This window comes from Sceloporus undulatus, chromosome 3, assembly GCF_019175285.1.
Source record: "Sceloporus undulatus isolate JIND9_A2432 ecotype Alabama chromosome 3, SceUnd_v1.1, whole genome shotgun sequence".
Lineage (NCBI taxonomy): Eukaryota > Metazoa > Chordata > Lepidosauria > Squamata > Phrynosomatidae > Sceloporus > Sceloporus undulatus.
Genome location: NC_056524.1, coordinates 219618940 through 219637157, shown reverse-complemented (window position 1 = coordinate 219637157; position 18218 = coordinate 219618940). Strand labels below are relative to the sequence as shown.

General features: G+C 40.7%; 1 protein-coding gene across 2 annotated transcripts in view; it reads left to right on the top strand.

The window, feature by feature from the left end:
• Positions 1 to 10839, top strand: part of PFKL (phosphofructokinase, liver type) — a 52201-nt gene extending 41362 nt beyond the window's left edge. For both annotated transcript variants that reach the window (XM_042456688.1, XM_042456689.1), the window contains 8 exons: positions 259 to 346; positions 1825 to 1977; positions 2556 to 2720; positions 4068 to 4129; positions 5591 to 5702; positions 7778 to 7877; positions 8899 to 9004; positions 9819 to 10839. In XM_042456688.1, the coding sequence (XP_042312622.1) occupies positions 259 to 346; positions 1825 to 1977; positions 2556 to 2720; positions 4068 to 4129; positions 5591 to 5702; positions 7778 to 7877; positions 8899 to 9004; positions 9819 to 9966 (934 nt within the window). In that variant the 3' untranslated portion in view covers positions 9967 to 10839. The remainder of the gene's footprint in view (positions 1 to 258; positions 347 to 1824; positions 1978 to 2555; positions 2721 to 4067; positions 4130 to 5590; positions 5703 to 7777; positions 7878 to 8898; positions 9005 to 9818) is intronic.
• Positions 10840 to 18218: the final 7379 nt, after the last annotated feature.

Genomic DNA, 18218 nt, shown 5'->3' with positions numbered 1-18218 from the left:
CATATTACTTGAAAGGCTGGTTATTAGTGCACCTTATCTTTGTTTTGTATTATTATTTGAAAAGTACAACGGCAACAAATTAATTTGAAACATTTCAAAGGATCTCTCTACTTGTTTCACATAATTGGTGTTTCTTCTTTACCCTTCACTGTACTAAGGCAATCATACTGTAAAGCAGATTCCATAAAATTAGGGTCATAAATGGCACACACTATGACATAACTTTTTAAAAAGCTTCTTTTGTTCTTGTTTTGCCAGAACTCTTCCAAAGACGTGCATGGAAAAGATTGTTGAAAATGTTCGGAAATTTAACATCCAGGCACTGATGGTTATTGGAGGATTTGAGGTATGGAGAAACTCATTGGGTCCTTGAATAAGGACAACCTTTCCCTTTTGTGTAAAAGACTTAAACCAGTCATCTTTACCCTTAAGTTAGTACTTCAATGTGCAGACAAAATGCAAGGCTAGAATTAGACTGGGCGAGCAGCATCAGTTGGTCCAGTGAATTTTTGCCCTTTGGGCCTTCTAGAGCTGCATGGGCAGCTTTAAAAAAGAAATATCAAAGAACAAAATCAGAAATAAAAATAGATTTTTAAAAAATGTGAAACAGTGGAGAACCTGCAACCTGTGTTAAAGGTGAATTGTCACACCAGAGTGCTTCCAGGAGGGACAATTCACATTTCCTTGCTGGAGTAGGAAAAGGTCTGGGTTATTGGGATCACAAAAAAACAAATCAAAAGCCTTTATCACAGTCAACAGAGAATTAGGCAAAAATAAAACTGTTGGGGTGAACACCTGAATTAAGCCCATGCCACTGGGAAAATAGTTGTATTGAATTTGCTGTAGCTCTGAGAAGAATACATGTATAATGTTGCAGTTTCTGTCCCCAGCATCTCTAGTTAGGGGTGGAGATGCTTCTATCTGAACCCCCCCTGAAAGGCTGTTAGTGGTCCATTTTGCATAGCACTGATCTAGATGGACCTGTAATCTTTACTAGTTATAAGGCAGCTACCTCTATTCAAGCATGCATTTTTTTCAATAATCCTTCTGTTTTTTAACTATTTAGTAGAGATATAAAGAATACTAACAATTTTTTTCATCCTTCACTAAAATGGGTGTCTCAATATAGATTCAAAGAACATCCTCCATTGAGAAATGGTCAACCATCACAAGAGGTTTTGCATTTGCAAAGTTTTTTGTATCTTTTCAAAACTGGCACAAAGATATGCTAAAAAAATTATATGTACTAAATAATGTGTTTTGTGCAACTCTCCCACATTTTTTACACAAATAATTTTCAATTTTGCAAAAAAGTCCTGAAATGAAAAATGCACAAAAATGTTCATAATTTGCCAAGTGAATGAAAAACATTTGAAATTATTCATTGCTGCATGAGACTGAAATAAATGATGATTTACTTCTTTATAATTTAGTAAATTACTCAGAGTGGTGGTTCATGGGCCAGTGCTAGTGCACAGCAAATGTCCAGCAAAGAAAGAAGCATTTGTATCCAATGGGGCCAAATATGGTGCTGACGCATTAAGAGAAAAAAGATTGCCAATCCCCTGTATTAGATAGCCTGAGTAATATTGCACCGAATTACTGTGTGTCAGATACCTCTGAATTGATAGATATCTAGCCATTGAGACTCAGGTTTATTCAAGACAAACATCTCTCATCAGGTTCAGAGGTTAAATCAAAATTCTTTGTTGTGGTGCTAGAAAGTGCTAGATTTTTGTACTACAGTATTAGCAATTTGGGATTTGGGCTTAATTATGTGTTTTATGTTTCCAACTGTTGTTAGATCTTTTTGTGTTTTTGCAGGCTTATGAGGGAGTGCTACAGTTGGTGGAAGCACGTGGACAGTATGATGAACTTTGTATCATCATGTGTGTGATACCAGCTACCATCAGTAATAATGTTCCTGGCACTGATTTCAGTCTGGGATCTGATACAGCTGTCAATGCTGCCATGGAGGTGAGCTAGGGGTGTTGATAGTGTTCTGGGGGGCAGGACATGTTTGGATACCAGTTATATAACATTTCTTGCATCAATATATTTTTCTTGCATCCACTAAGAATCTTAAGTAAGAAAGAGCTAGAGAAAGTGTGGGGAGAAAGAATATAAGTAATATAGTACATTAACAACCCTCCTTTCCTGAGAAGAGAGGTGCTCCAGCTGTTTTGATCATTGTGGTTGCATCATTCAGCACTTTTTCTAGTTCCTTTTTGAGTGAACAAATTACACAAAATATAGAAATGATGTGGCATATAAAAATCCCAAATATCTCTGCATCATAGATTGATATAAAGGCATTATGATATTTATTTTCAGACTTATTCCTAGTAATCTTTAATATGGAATTCTTCCTCTTTCATTGTCTTTATACACTGAGTTGAACCTTTCTTTCTGGATGGTTACTGTCAGTTGAAATCTTTTCCACATATGTCAAGGATTTCAGCCCCAGTACTGTAAACCCCTGCTTGCCTGCAGCTCTCCACTGCCTTTCAATATCTGGGCAACTAAAGTTTTATTTTCCTTCTTTTGCCATATAGAGCTGTGACCGCATCAAGCAATCTGCTTCTGGCACAAAACGGCGTGTGTTCATTGTGGAAACAATGGGGGGCTATTGTGGCTACTTGTCAACTGTGACTGGCATTGCAGTGGGAGCGGATGCTGCCTATGTCTATGAAGAGCCTTTCACTATTCATGACTTAAAGGTGTGATGGTGTTGAAATGTTATGTATACAATGGTCTTTCTATAGTGTTGATTTTTGTAATGGAGCAAAGAAGATAGGCTCTCTTCATGTTAAATGTGTTGTGGTCAGGATACACTCTAGAAGGGAGGGAGAGAGAATTCTGCAACTATATGGTTATGGGAAGTGAATTGGCAGAGACAGAAGACTTAGGGCTTTCGGTAGTAGTAACTTCTTCTATAACAATTCCGGTGACATTAAAAATAAGGCTGAAAAAATGGCATCTTCTTTGTAATTCTTCCCTGCAATAGCAGCTGTTAGCCTCCAAGTTCAGGGCCAATGGAAATGTAGTAAAAATGATGGCAAGATAAACAAACAGCCTTCCTTGAATCCCCTGCTCAGCCATGGAAACCCATTGGGTGACCTTGGGCAAGTCACACTCTCTCAACCTCAGAGAATGGCAAACCCCCTCTGAAGAAACTTGTCAAGGAAACCCTATGATAGGTTCATCTTTAGGGTAATCATAAATAAAAAATAACTTGAAGGCACACAACAATAAGGCTACTACTATATATGTTTGATAGGGATCACAGTCCAGTGGAGCAAATGAAATTCTTGGTCCTGTTCTCAGTCTCCCTCCTGTATTTTGTTGTCTAACCATCAAAAGTAGCCTTTGCTGTGTACTCCCCTCCATTTCAGTATACTGGGGTAAACCAAATTCAAGAAGGTAAGGTGGAAAATGCCAGAAGGTAGAATAAATACCCCCTATGAGTAAACTACAAGTAAGTAGACTTGCACTGTACGGTGCCTCATATTTCAATAATAGTTAAATCAGTGACACCAGTGACCATTGATCTCAGTCACAGGCAAATGTCTGGATAAGAACAAGCTAGGATATGATGGTAAGCATTTCTCTCACTTAGATATTTATGTCCTTTCAGTACTTACTCTGAATGTATTAGAATCATTATGATATGAGCCTGTTTACTTTGGGATTTGTTCCCTTGATATCAGCATAACTAGTGTGTATATGAACATGTGATGGACTGATAGTTGTAGATTCTGGATTATAAGAATGAAGGTGATTGGGATTTTTTGAGTGCTAAAAATTGCTCTCTTCCTGACTAAGGGCTTCTTGTCAGTTGTTTGTTACACTGATAAGTGTTGATTCTAATGCCAATTATACTGACATCAAGGGAACAAATGCCAAAGTAAATAGACCTATAAGGATGTAAGCAAAACAACTATATTTTATCTCATTTTCTCTCCAGTTCAGATATTTCCTTCTCTTTTTGTCTAAAAATCTCATGCTTTCTCTTTAATCAGCAAAAGTGAATCCAATAAAAGCTGTTGTTCTTTGTGTCTTTCCAGGCAAATGTTGAACATTTGACTGACAAAATGAAAACAGACATTCAGAGAGGTCTGGTATTGCGGTGAGTTGTAGAAAGACCTCTGAAATGCCATTGTTTAGGAAAAGGATGTAAATTTTTATAAGCTTAAACTCTATAGCTTTGCATGTTAGTTTGACCTTACAGTAGCAGTTGTTTGTACAGTGGATGAGATGTTTGTGATAACTGATTAGACCAGTAAGAGATTTTGGCCCAGTCTTAGCAATGATACTGTAATGATGATGAAGACCATCATCATTATTATTCAAGTGTCCAAGAAATGAGGGGAAAAACATATTGTACTCAGTAGAATTAAGGGGACAGATCTAGATCTATGGGCAAATGGGGGCTGATAGTACCATCAAATGCTGGAACACAGGATTGGCATGGCCCTGTGTACTCTGCTGATCCATTGCTTGATCTGATGTTAAGATGAACACAGCCATTGCATTGCTGAATTCAGCACAAATGAAGGGGTTGCACCTTATTATTTATTTATTTCCAGGATTTATATCCCGCCTTTCTCCCACAGTGGGATTCAAGATGGGTCACAAAATATAAAAGAGATTGATGATATGTAAATGTGATGAGATTAGCTTGGCTTTCTGCCATGTGGAGGTCTAATGGACTCCTCTATAGTTCAGCCAAAAAGATAAAAAGGAGGAGGAGATCTCTCAAGAGCAAGGCTAGCACAGTGGATGCTGTTGTTTTGCCAGTGTTCAGCAGCTGGTTTTGTCACAGCTCATTTAGTTGTTGGAGTCCGCTATGTAAATATTTGCCAGCTGCTCCTCAGACCCAGTTCCTCATATGGGCCAGTGAAGGCAAAACATTGCTTGCATTCCATTTTGTTCACTTACTGAAGTTTTGTTTTACATTTACAAGCAATATATTTCATTTTTTGTACTTTACTGTGAAGGCTATGGACAGAATTCAAATATCTGCATATATGAACGGTTTAAAAAATAATGGATAGCCAATTAGAAATTCAGCATAATGCAACAATAAAAATACTAAAATAACAATGCCTTCATTTCCCTTCAAAAGGTTAATAATTATTGTCTTTGTTTTTCTGATGGTTGCTCCACAGAGTTGGAGCTCCAACCAAGAAAGCCCTGCCCTTTCCTTTTTCTGAAAAGCAATGGAGCCACCAGACTAAGGCCCAAACCAGGTGGCCTGGAAGGAGCGATCTTCAGCCTTCCTGGCTGTAATTGCTCTGGGTCTGTGGTGACTAGATGGACTGCTTCTTTTTGCCAATGGCTTTGTGCTGCCTTAGGCGACCTCGGAGCAGGTTTCAGCCGCTTCAGGGGCATGCATTGTCTAAACACCATGCCACCAAAACAGCCAGAAGCCGCTCTATTTAGCCCATCTGTTTCGGCTTAAGCCATTAATGGCTTACATTTCAAAATCAGCACCTTGAATAGGAGCCAGAATACTGATACCTTGTCTTTTATGGAACAGATGTGTGTCTAAGAAGGATTTTTCCCCTTCCTTGTGCTCTCTCCTTAGCAATGAGAAGTGCCACGAGCACTATACCACTGAGTTCCTCTACAACTTATACTCCTCAGAGGGGAAAGGCATATTTGATTGCAGGATCAACGTTCTAGGCCATCTCCAGCAGGTAGGTCAACCTGGATAGTGAGTCAGCAAGAGTCCACATGAGCAATGAGGAGGGGCACATCATTTGAAGATAGACCAGATTTACAATTTGTGGTGAAGGAAGAGAATAACAGCAGATGTTGCCTGGGAGGTACTTACTGCCTGAAAGTATGTCCTTAAAATAGTCAGCAATCTACTCCACCTTAGAGGTTTGGTGTACATTAACAGGGTCAAATTTTCCATTCTGTAACTGACTTTTGGAGGGGTGAGCATTTATTACACAGTCACAGATCATTAAAGTATATTCATCATATAAAATCTAATAAAACCATTAAAGACTATAAAACAAACAGAACACAGACAATTGATCAGTTAATTAAGATCTTAAAACACATAAACATAATGAAGAATGGAAACCCCAAAATATTGCTTATAGGTATGAATAATAATTTTATCAATAGCTTTGTATCAGAGAAAAAAACCTTTGCAATATTTCTTACATGTTTATTCCATCTGTTAATAAGTATAGTAAGTATACATCAGAAGATGGTGAACGGTCTGGAAACCATGTCCTATGAGGAAAGACTCAGGGAGCTGGGGATGTTTTAGTCTGGAGAAAAGAAGGTTAAGAGGTGATATGATAGCCCTGTTTAAATATTTGAAGGGATGTCATATTGAGGAGGGAGCAAGCTTGTTTTCTGCTGCTCCAGAGAACAGGACCCGGAACAATGGATGCAAGCAACAGGAAAAGAGATTCCACTTTAACATTTGGAGGAACTTCCTGACAGTAAGGTCTGTTCGACAGTTGAACACACTCCCTCAGAGTGTGGTGGAGTCTCCTTCCTTGGAAGTCTTTAAACAGAGGCTGGATGGCCATCTGTCGGGTATGCTTTGATTGAGATTTCCTGTATGGCAGAATGGGGTTGGATGTCCCTTGTGGTCTCTTCCAACTCTACGATTCTATGGTCTTCCAAGGACTTTATTTGAGTTGTAATATGTTTTACTTGCTCATTCCTGTAAAAATTATGAAAAAAGTACATAGGGTAGGGCGTCTACTTACCCATAGCAATGAGTGAAGCTTTCATAAGGATTATACATATTTAAGAATAGTCAGAGTTTCAGGTTTTCACTCCTACTAGTGTTAAATGATAGTCCTAGACAATGTGGGGAACAGATGGTATGAGCAGTGGGAAAGTATTTTGAGGAGCTTTGATCTGGCATTTAAGAATAAACTTTGCATTAGCAAAGTCCTGGGTAGAAAGAAAGTTATCAGATAAACATATGGGCCGTTCATCAGACGCCCCCAACCCTAGTACATACAGAGTACGTACAAAATGGTGGCACCCATTCTACATGGGCGTCGCCATTACGTCAAGGCCATGCTGCCTCCAAACGGAGTGGTGTGGATGTGATGGCCTGGTGCTGCAGAAAGGTGTCAGAAGGAACTCCGAAACGGAGCTTCTTCCTTCATTTGTGTCGCTGGCACAGCCTTTACACGAGTGGCCCCTTTCTCTGTTCCCCGCTGCTGTCGGGGTTTCCTTGGGGCTTGAAGCCCCAAGGACATCCCTTTCCAGGCCATGGGGAAGCAGCCTTTTGCTGCTTCCCCACGGCCTGGAAAAGCAGCGGATCGGGGCCTCAGGGCTGCCACTGTGGCAGCTGAGGCCCCAATCCGTCGGGGAAAGGGGCGGGTATAGGCCGCCCCAAAGGGGCAGTCTGTAAACCGCCACTATCTATAAAAAAGGGAATAAGAATGAGCCTTCGAGTTACCAACCTAATAGTCTATTTTCAGTAGTGGAAAAACTCTATGCCCAGTGCCTCAACAACAAACTCGTTGCTTGAACTGAGGATGAAAATATCCGGAGAGACATGCAGAGTGGCTTTAGAAAGAGCAGGTCAGTTCTTGCCTATTGTCTAGTCTTAAGCCACCTGTGTGAGAATTTTGTTTTGCATTTCACAATCTTCCAGCAGAGGTATGTGTAAAATATCTGTTAAGTAGGATACCCTAGCCATCTGTTCAGATCAGCATGGCCGTTCCCACAGCAGGAGGAACATGGGACACTTTGGGCTCTATTTTCAATTTTCTGTCTCTGCCTCTAGGGAGGTGCTCCAACTCCTTTTGACCGCAACTATGGCACCAAGCTGGGTGTGAAGGCTGTACTGTGGATGTCAGAGCAGCTGAAGGAAGCTTATCGCAAAGGTATGTTAAAAGTACTGCCTCCAGGACAGAAAGCCTTTGCTGCTGCTTTTTATAGTAAGGAGTAGAATGTCCAGAAGAACTTTGAGGGAATGGCATGAAGTTTTTATGGAACAGACTGCATCCTGTTGACTCTTTGCCTCTCAACTAGTTTTACAGACTGTATGTCCTTAGTTAGGCAGCTGAGGCTGGTGTGGTGGTAAGCTGAAGGGGAGAATCACTGCCCACTTGAAGGACAATGACCCTGAGTCTGCTCTCCCCTGAGCTTTCCTATTGCCATGAGAGATGGGTAAGTGGAAGCCTACCCAGTTTTTGAGCTGAGGTACAGCCAAGTCTTCATCCCAAGCAGAAGCCATCTATGCATTCAGCATGCTTGTTGCCTTGCATCCAGGTGGGATTCCAGCAGCTCTAGTATATGCCTCTCTTTTATGATATGTGATAGTTAATACATCTCTTCTTCCCTCTCCCTTTCCTTGTTCCTCCTACTACTGTATAGCCATTTCTGATTATACTCCTCTCTTCCTGAGACACCCCTGACATGTTAAACAGAACTAATCTCTTCCCAAAGCATGTTTGCCTTTTGAATTCTGGAAAATATTTATTCTGCCTTTTTTTGCAAAAGAAAGAATTAACCATGTTTATCAGAGTCTAGATGTGGTAATCTTGCAGAGAGCTGTTGAAATTTGGGATACGTTGCTGTACACAGAAAGATTACCCTAACCTAAAGTTAGGTTTTCTTGGTGTATTGTGTAGAACTGTTCTTGAGTCTAGTATAGGCTTTCCCAACCTGATGTCCTTCAGATGTGTGGGGCTACAAATCTCATAATGGCACATCCAGCATTTGGGAGTTGTGCTTTAACACATCTGGTGGCACAGTTGGATGAAAACTAGGTTAAGTAGTTTTGTTTGCCAGTATTTAGTGGGAAGCATGGGAAAACCATTTTCTTTTAGTTTTCTCTGTCTGCTGACTTTCTTCTGTAGACTACTCTGGCATCTCAAGTAAAAAGTTCTTCTCTTTTCACAGGCCGTGTATTTGCCAATTCTGCAGAATCTGCCTGTGTTATAGGCCTGAGGAGAAAGACTGTGTCCTTTAGTCCTGTGACTGAGCTGAAGAAAGTCACAGACTTTGAGTAAGTAGTATTCCTTTCAATATTCAAGTTGTGGGATGTGAGATTCTGGCAATAGGAAGGACACTTGTCAGTTTAAAACAGGTCCCTTAGGGACAGGTGGTAAAGCAGCAGTTGTATTTACCAAGGTTCTATCAGATTCAGCTGCATTTTGCATTTCCTTTCTGAGGGAATGGGAACAATGCCCAGATATGCTGGAAAATTGGGAGCCAGGTGATGCTTCCAGGTGTCCTCTCACTTTACTGGCCAGCCTTGTTGCCTCCCTTTCTGTGTGCCAGTGTGGAAAATTTAAGCACATTTCTTTACAAGACTTCCCAGCACTTAAATAGTGAGCTATAGGGTGGGCTTTTTTCCTCTTCTCTAATTAATGCTTAGTTTTAAAAGAGAGATGTTAGAATTCAGATATTCCTGTAAGCTTTCCTCCAGGGATGGGCAACTACCAGGAGAGGCCTTTTAAACAACAAAACAAAACAGAAAAGAGGAGTAAAGTAAAAGACTCACTTCCTGTTTTAAAAAAACCTCTCTGGGCCTAAAATGGCACAATGTAAACTGGTAGAAAAATTATTTGGAAAATTATGTGGCTGAGGACCACAAAGACAGATGCACGTCATCTGCATGTGGCATACAGACCACATTCTCTCTTCCCCTGCACTGCACCCCTCCAGGTCCCCAGATCATGGAAGTTGGGTACGAGAGAGCCATACTCTACACTTGCCCAGACATGTTTGTGCACTATTAGAGTACATATTCCAGGATTGAACCCTGCCTCTAATTTTGCTATACCACTGACAGTGCTATTCTCTTTCTCTCCTGACAGGCATAGGCTCCCCCAGGAACAATGGTGGCTAAACCTGCGTCTTATGCTGAAGATGTTGGCTCACTACCAGATTAGTCTGACAGAATATGTGTCTGGGAAGATAGAGCATGTCACCCGGCGCACTCTTAGTATCGAGAAGGGATTCTAATTACACTCTTTCCCTTCTCTTCACCTCTAGCCACCTCTATGTAGTCCCCTCCCTCTCTGGCCTTCTCATGACTTTTTGAGTACAGTGCTGGTGCCATTATGAGCCTACAGGAATGTGGCTAGGGGACATCCTGGCTGTTGTTGCAGAAACACTCCATACCCACATCAGGAGCTTATATTCCTCCTTGATGAGATTTTTGTGTGTGGTAGAGGAAAGCAGGTGTAAGCTCACCCTCTGGAGTCTATTTGCGCCAAGTAACAGAGGGTGAAATGCTGATTTATGAAATCATACACCACCTTGTCAAGCAGAATCTCATTCTGTTTCACAGGCTAATCTTTTATTCTTGATACTAAAAGAATCATGTACTGATTGTCATGTGGACAATGGGATGTCTTTCAGTTCTTTCTGGCCAGGTGCCAAGGAGAATGCAAGATTCCAGAAAGGCATTTCCCTTCATTTGGAAGTTATGGAATATAGTACTCCCCAAACAGTGGCAATCTGTAAGAAATCTGATCTAGGACCTGAGAATTTCTGTTGCTGTCATTACAATACACAGCAAAGATTCAGGTACATTATGTTTGCAAAATTTAGGCTTCACTGTGAATGGATCAGCAAGCAGTAGGAAAACAATGTGCTGTGACTTTACATGGAGAGCCTTCTTTTCCATGCTGTCTGCCTGATGTGTCTAATTCATTATACCTGGCTACAGTTGTCATAGTGGCACCAGCTCTGTGGCTATACTGTATTGTGCTCTTCCTGATGCACTTCTGTGAAACTGGTGTCTTGTATTGCCTGTACGTGTCTCTGGCACAGCTTTGTGTCTTCTAGAGATATTTAAAAAATCACTGAATTAAACCTGTGTGTTGCATTTTATGATGCTCCTGATTGGGAACCAGATTCTGACCTTATAGCACAATACATACTGTAGCCCTTCAGATATTTTGGCTTACAATTCCTATTAGCCTCACTCAGTAGCTAATACCCCAGAGGACAGGATCAAAATTCAAAATGACCTGAACAGACTAGAAAGCTGGGCCAAAGCTAACAAGATGAATTTCAGCACAGAGAAACACAAGGTACTGCACTTGGGGCAGAAAAATGAAATGGACAGATATAATAATAATAGTAATAATAATCTTTATTTCTACCCCGCCTTTCCACAATGTGATCAAGGCGGCTTACACTCTATATAGGATGGGTGACACCTGGCTGAACGAGACTACATGTGAAAGGGATCTGGGAGTCCTAGACCACAAATTGAACATGAGCCAACAGTGCGATGCAGCAGCTAACAAGGCCAATGCAATTTTAGGCTGCATCAATAGAAGTATAGTGTCTAGATCAAGGGAAGTAATAGTGCCACTCTATTCTGCTCTGGTCAGGCCCCACCTGGAATACTGTGTCTAGTTCTGGGGGCACCACAATTTATAAAGGATGTTGAGAAACGAGTGTGTCCAAAGGAGGGCGACTAAAATGAGGAACAACTTAGGGAGCTGGGGATGTTTAGCCTGGAGAAGAGGTTAAGAGGTGAGATGATAGCTCTGTTTAAATACTTGAAGGGATTGAGGAGGGAGCTAACTTGTTTTCTGCTGCTCCAGAGACTAGGACCTGGAGCAATGGATGCAAGCTACAGGAAAAGAGATTCCACCTCAGCATTAGGAGGAACTTCCTGACAGTAGGGGCTGTTCAGTGGAACAAACTCCCTCAGCATGTAGTGGAATCTCCTTCCTTAGCAGTATTTAAACAGAGGCAAGATGACCATCTGTCAGGGATGCTTTGATTTAGATTTCCTGCATAGGAGGAGGTTGGACTGGATGGCCCTTGGGGTCTCTTCCAACTCTGATTCTATGACTTCAGCTCCTATAGGCCTCAGCCATTTTGGCCAATCGTCTGGGAGCTGGAAGGCCAAGGTCTAGAGGAACCTAGGTATTGGGCTGATGGACCAACAGAGTGATTCTTTGTGTTTTCATTCCAAGTTTCCTATGGTGATATCCTTCTTTGAACTTGCTGAATAAGGAATAGAAAGAGTGGTAGTACCTGGTCTTTTTTTTTTTTTTTTTAGGACTGTTCACTATGTGAATATAGGAAGTTGCCTTGTGCCCAATCAATTACTTTTGTTTAACCTTTTTTGTTGTTATTCTCCAGACGTCCTCCACAGCCCCAAACAGAAACTTCCAGTTGGAGATGCCAGGGATTGATCTTAGAACTCTATGTGTTCTTCTGCCACTGAACTATGGCCCTTTCCAAACAAGAACCATTTGACAGAGATTTCAACCCAATCTCATATCTAGTTATTACCTTGCCCTTGTGGCTCTCCTAGTCAGAACAATTAATGGCAGTAACAACAAGAGTTATAGTCCTCCAGCATATCAGAGGCTATAGCTGCCTCAGCTCTGTTTCTAGGACAGATGATACTAGGGGTTTAAGACCACTATGTTTAGTGCTAATAAATCTGTAACCTGCTCAATGTTTTCTCAACTCCAGACCATGACTGGTTTCCATTACAGATTTAAATAAATTACAAGATGTTTAGATATTGTTACACCATGATGGTGGTATGTGTAAGTACACATGTAGAATCTAATGCAGACCTCCCTAACCTTCTAGATGTATTAGACTACAATTCTAAATCATTCATAGCAAAAGTGAGCAACCTATAAAAGTTGAGAGGGCCACCAGCCTCCCCTTTGGACTTCAGGGCCACCCCTCAAATTGCAGCCAATAGACCATACGTCCCCCACCCTGATCTAGAGGGCTGGAAAAGACTAATCTAATGCTGTTCTCCAGACTTGGCTCAAAGAACAGAGCAACAAATATGTTAATATCTACATCAGCTTTCACTAGTCTAGTGCCCTCCAGGTGTGTTAAGAGTTCTTATTTTAATTCATCATAACTTTTGCTTATGGCTGAAAGCAACTGAAGAACATCTTGTTTCTCCATTGAAAAAGTCAGAATGAATGGTGTACCTCACCAGGAAGGGCAGAACAAGACTTAGGGTCTAAATCACAATCAGATTATAGTATACTGTCATGTTAGGACAACTGGCCACTAAACTCAGTTGCAACAGTACATCACGTGGTATGTTGGAATATTAAAAAAAAATACTGAACTCTTCTGTCTCTTAGATCTGGCGGGTAGTCTGATTCATCTGTAATTACTTGGTTCAGGTCTTCTGTAGAAAAAGGAATAGCCACTAAAATAACTCCCACCAGAGTTCAGTAATGGGTTCTCCCAAAAATATATTCACAAACAAGCCCATCTACCAGAATCCATTCTAAATAAGTCTGCTAAGCTGGCAGGTGACAGCATCATCCTGAAAGTGGGAACAAGCTGATCCTCAGAGCCATCAACGCTCACTCCTCCAATTTTGTATCCTCCCCACAAAAAAGACTAATGGCAGACTATTTTTGCTAGAAACAATTAATGGAGTAATGATTTTATAAGAGGGAGACAGGCAACATGCAGTATCTAATATAGCTCTGGCAACATGGACATTTCAGGAATATTTTTAAATTAAAAAAAACATTTTCTCTGACAAAGTTAGTTACAAATATCTTTTGAGTCTCATATCAGTGTGTTAACAACAACTACTTTTAACTATCACATTTAAAGTTTTGTGGCTTTATATCACTGTTCATTTTTGCTATCTGTGCCCTAATTGCTTTTATATTGTCCTACCCTTCTTCCCAAGAGCTCAGGGTAGTGTACAGTTTCACTCCTTCCCATTTTTAACCTCACAACAGCTGATGAGATAGCTTAAAGCAATAAGTGGTGACTAGTTTGTAGTCACCTGTTGATCTTCATGGCTGCCAAGGGTTCAAATTCAAATCTCCCCACTCCTAGTCTGATGCTAGCAAGTCCATGTTGGCTTCTGAATAGCAACTGTCTCATATCTACATTATGAAAAGGAGCATGTAGGGTACTCCTTTTGAATGGGTCTGGAAAGGGCAAAAGTAGTTATGTAGTATCCAAGATCTGTTTGTTTCCCCCATCTTTCTGTCTTAATTCTATAGCATAGCAAAAGTTCAACAAGACATTGTCATATAGTCTGAACATATGTATAAATCTAGTGTTGCCAGGTGATGATTATCTGTGATCCCAGTGAATAAAATTGGGGAGTTCTGTTTAAAAAACAAAATCTATAAAATTTATAGTAAAAAAGTAACTTATTTTCTATGCTCAGAAAAATAAATTACATATACCACAAAAATGCTATACCTAAAGTCTCAAAAATAAATTAATAGCTCTAATGCACTCTTGTTGAGTTACCTACCAAACAATATGTAGTTGAGATTTTTATCTAATATTTAGCCTAACTAATAGCTATTTCTTTGGCCTTTCATCATCTGTTCTTTGAACAACCTGGAATGTGCAAAGACAAAAGTTGAGTAGATCACTGCTCCATGAGATGTAGAGCTAAGCCAATTAAGGCAAGTTAGTGAGTTAGAACAAAAATAATGCAGCAGAAAGGATTCAAAAAGATATAGTGTAAGTGTTTTCTATACACCTATAACAAAGATTTAAGATTAATATTAAATATACAATATTTCCTATATAGATTTTTTAAAAGCATGCAGAATATATACAATAAAGCAAAGAAATGGTTTTAAGAATGAAACAGCATAAACAATACTCTAGTTATAAACTGGCTTGGCGGTCAGATTTGCAGCACTGTTCAGGGTATAATATGAAAAGGAATCAATTTGATGTTAAGTGACTACTTTCTTTGCTGCTTTAAATTGCCTCAGTTTAATCAATCTATCCTATCTATTATCCAGTAAGAGACATTTATAGTTATGTTAGTTTGTCGGATGATGTACCATGTGACCATACTGTGGACACGGGGGTGCACATTTACTGTATGTTTTGGCCATTGTACAAAAAAAAGTCATATGGCAGTTTGCTTTTAGGTCGCTTGCTGTAATGAGTTTTTACTTTGATATTGTTTAATTATGCAAAAAAATATACAAAAAAGCGGCTTCACCGCCCCTAAATTTTGCCGCCCTAGGCAGCTACCAAGTTTGCCTATATAGATGAGCCAGCCCTGACTGTACTACGATGAGATATCATGGTGGATCCAATGACATACATGTGGTAGTTTTTAAAATACATTTTGCATTCCTAAGCAACAGAGTTGTAATGTACTACATGATCAAAGCACTTAGAAAGGAAGTCTGGTTTGTTAAGGAAAAAGATGATGGGGGATGAACCTAGAAATTAGAAGCATACAATCCTAAATTCATTGATTTTACAAGGCAAAGACCAGGAGTGAAATGATCCCTCACAGTCAAGTTCAACTTGGTGAGTAACTTGTGAAGAAAGAAGCCGTTTCCCCTCAATCCAGTTTTTGCCTACTTTGCATATTGAATTAAAGGCCTCAATTTTAAAAACTATCTTTAACAGTCCTCTTCACTTTGTAAATATGTGTCTGTCTCCACCATACAGCTCCAGCCCATGAAACCTAGACCCTTTAAATTTATCACACAAGGGGCCTCAGGAATGGGAGCTTCAGGGTTATTGCATTTTTTTAAAAAAAATCATATAACAGCCAATTTACATTTATTTATGGCCTACAGTATCACCTTCAGTCTTTAGGTGGTAGATGTCCCTAACCATTGATGCGGAAGCTTCAATGAGCTTGGCACATTCATTTCTCCATAAGGTATCTAAGAAGCTCCACAGGGGCCAAAGGCATGGTAGGGCAAGTAAGAAGACAGACTGCTGCTTCCCTTCTGTTGCACCACTACCATACTTTTAACAAACAGGGAGGAAAAGCTGTGTACCTGGCATAAGGACATGGGGGGGGGGGGGGTTAGTAATGTTGGGAGAGACTAAAATATTAGCTTCACCATGTCACCCCAAGTAAGACATGGAGCTGTGATGAAACTTGAATCTTGTAAGGAAACAAGAAACATACACACAGCATTGGTCAACATGTTCCAATCTTGCCCACTGAGCTTCCCAGTCCAATAAGAGCTCAGAGTGGTCAAGATGGACAACTTTATTCTGAAAACACTGGAACTTTTTAGCTTAAGCAAGCATTTGTAAACGTCAGGCATGAACCCAACACTCTTCCTGCCTCCCATGTCACCCCTCTGAGAACTGGGTCTGCTTGACCATTACAAGATGTAGCACTGCAATGTTCTGTTCTAATCCCAGGGCTGGGAAAGCTATCACTACTTTTTTGTTTAGCTGACTTTCAGTTCCAACAGATTTGAAAATGTCAAGCAACTTAGGCATTTACACACTGTATGCCCCCAAGCTGCAGAAGCCACCCTCGCCAAACAGACGTGGCTGGTTTCACAATGCTCCAGGGGCATGACATTTACATGCCATACGCTGCCAGACCACTGGGAAACCGTCTTAGGCTGTGGCGGGGCCGGAAAAGCTGGCTTTTTGTGGGGGATTGGGGCTGTGGCGTGCGGTTGCCACAGCACGTGGCAACCCCAATCTGCCATTTTTGGCTGGTCTATTTCACCATTTAGCAGTGATTAACAAATGTAAGAGAACAGTTCTGGTGTCCCTTAGGAAACTTAACAGCAATAAAATGAAACCTGCTTAAAATTTAGGATAAAAGACCCTAAAGATATGTTTCATGCTAACAGTAGCATAGTATACAGGAAGAAAGGCCAGCAAGAAAGTAAAATGTGGGGGCAGGAATGGGGGTCAGGAAAGAGAAAGAGCAAAATAAGAAAACTGGGGTGGGAGGAGGGTTGCCAGACTGAAGCTGGTGAGGGTACCTGTATTTTAATGGTTATGTGGGTCGGGTCAGCAGGTGTTGCTTGTTAGCTGATTATGTGACAAGCAACAATACCTGCTGAAATTCCATCTTCTACCCAACCTTTACAGGTAGAGGAGGCCTTCCTAGGTGTCAGTCTGGCAACCCTAAGTGGAAGAAATGATTACCTGAATAAGCATGTTGATGAGGAATAAGAAACCATCAGGATGGGCAGAGAAACAGAAAAAGCACTGGAAGTGAGTTAGTGAAAGGGCTGGAAGACCACCTGGGTCAGTGGATGGGTGAGAGGAGAGCAAGAGCCCCTACAGAGGCAAGAGAAAAACAACACTGTGGTGGTGGCAAGAGGGTTTCTGACACTGGTAGCACTAGGTAATTTCACTAGTTTTGAGTAAAGTGACAGCATTCACAAGCAGCACGCTATACTCAAAAGTGTTCCTATTCTCAGGCTTTGCTGAATATTTTGCTGTAGACCTACGTAAAACTATTTATTTCTTAAAATTATTAATACAAAACTCAAAAAAGCCAATTAAGAGGTTCATGAGAAAGAGCAATTAAAAATCACAGAATATATCTATGCCATGGCAAGGGAATTATAAAGTAGTGTGCAAGGTCCCTTTTATGGCTCATTAGTCTGTGCTGTTACTGGTTCAGATTCCTGGCAGTGTGGAAAACATTACCTTGAGACATACCAGGTTTGATTTAACAGTCCATTTCTTTAGAAAAATATCAGATTCTTCAGCTTGGCAGGAGATGAGCATAGAATAATTTTATGGTTATTAGGGTCAGACTGGAATACAGAGGACTATGGCTCAGCCTTCTACTAGAAGACCACATTTATTCTATTTTCAACAACTCTCATCAGAAGTCTTAAATTCCTCTGAGTATGTGGGATTTACTGCTAGGTGTCACAGGACTGTGCCCTTAGGGCTTCAGAGCAAGGATGGGCCACATGTAGTCCTCTGGCTTCCCATGGCCTTCAAAACACCCTGATCCCACACCCCAGCAAGAGCATGACTGAGTCCCCAACATTTTAAATGGGTAGAAGTGCTAAAAATGCTATGTGGGGAAATAATTTGCTATGTTTTGTTTGCTTCCTCATGGCCCAAAGAAGACATTTTTAAATGACTTCTGATTTATTTCAGTTCAAAAAAAGGCCTCTACTACTACTACTAATAATAATAATAATAATAATGTTTATTTATATACCGCTTTTCCAAATTAGATCAAAGCGGTGTACAACAGGAAGTACAATACAAAGTAAAAAAAAAACCACAACATAACAGGCTTCTCTCCCCCTCAAGATGGTGGCCGGAGGGAGGGCTTGTCTTCTTTCAGGCAGGCAGTTGGAGCTTGCCTGCCTCTCTCCCCCCAAGATGGTGGCTGAAGGGAGGGCTTGTCTTCTTTCAGGCAGGCAGTTGGAGCTTGCCTGCCTCTCTCCCCTCAAGATGGTGGCCGGAGGGAGGGCTTGTCTTCTTTCAGGCAGGCAGTTGGAGCTTGCCTGCCTCTCTCCCCC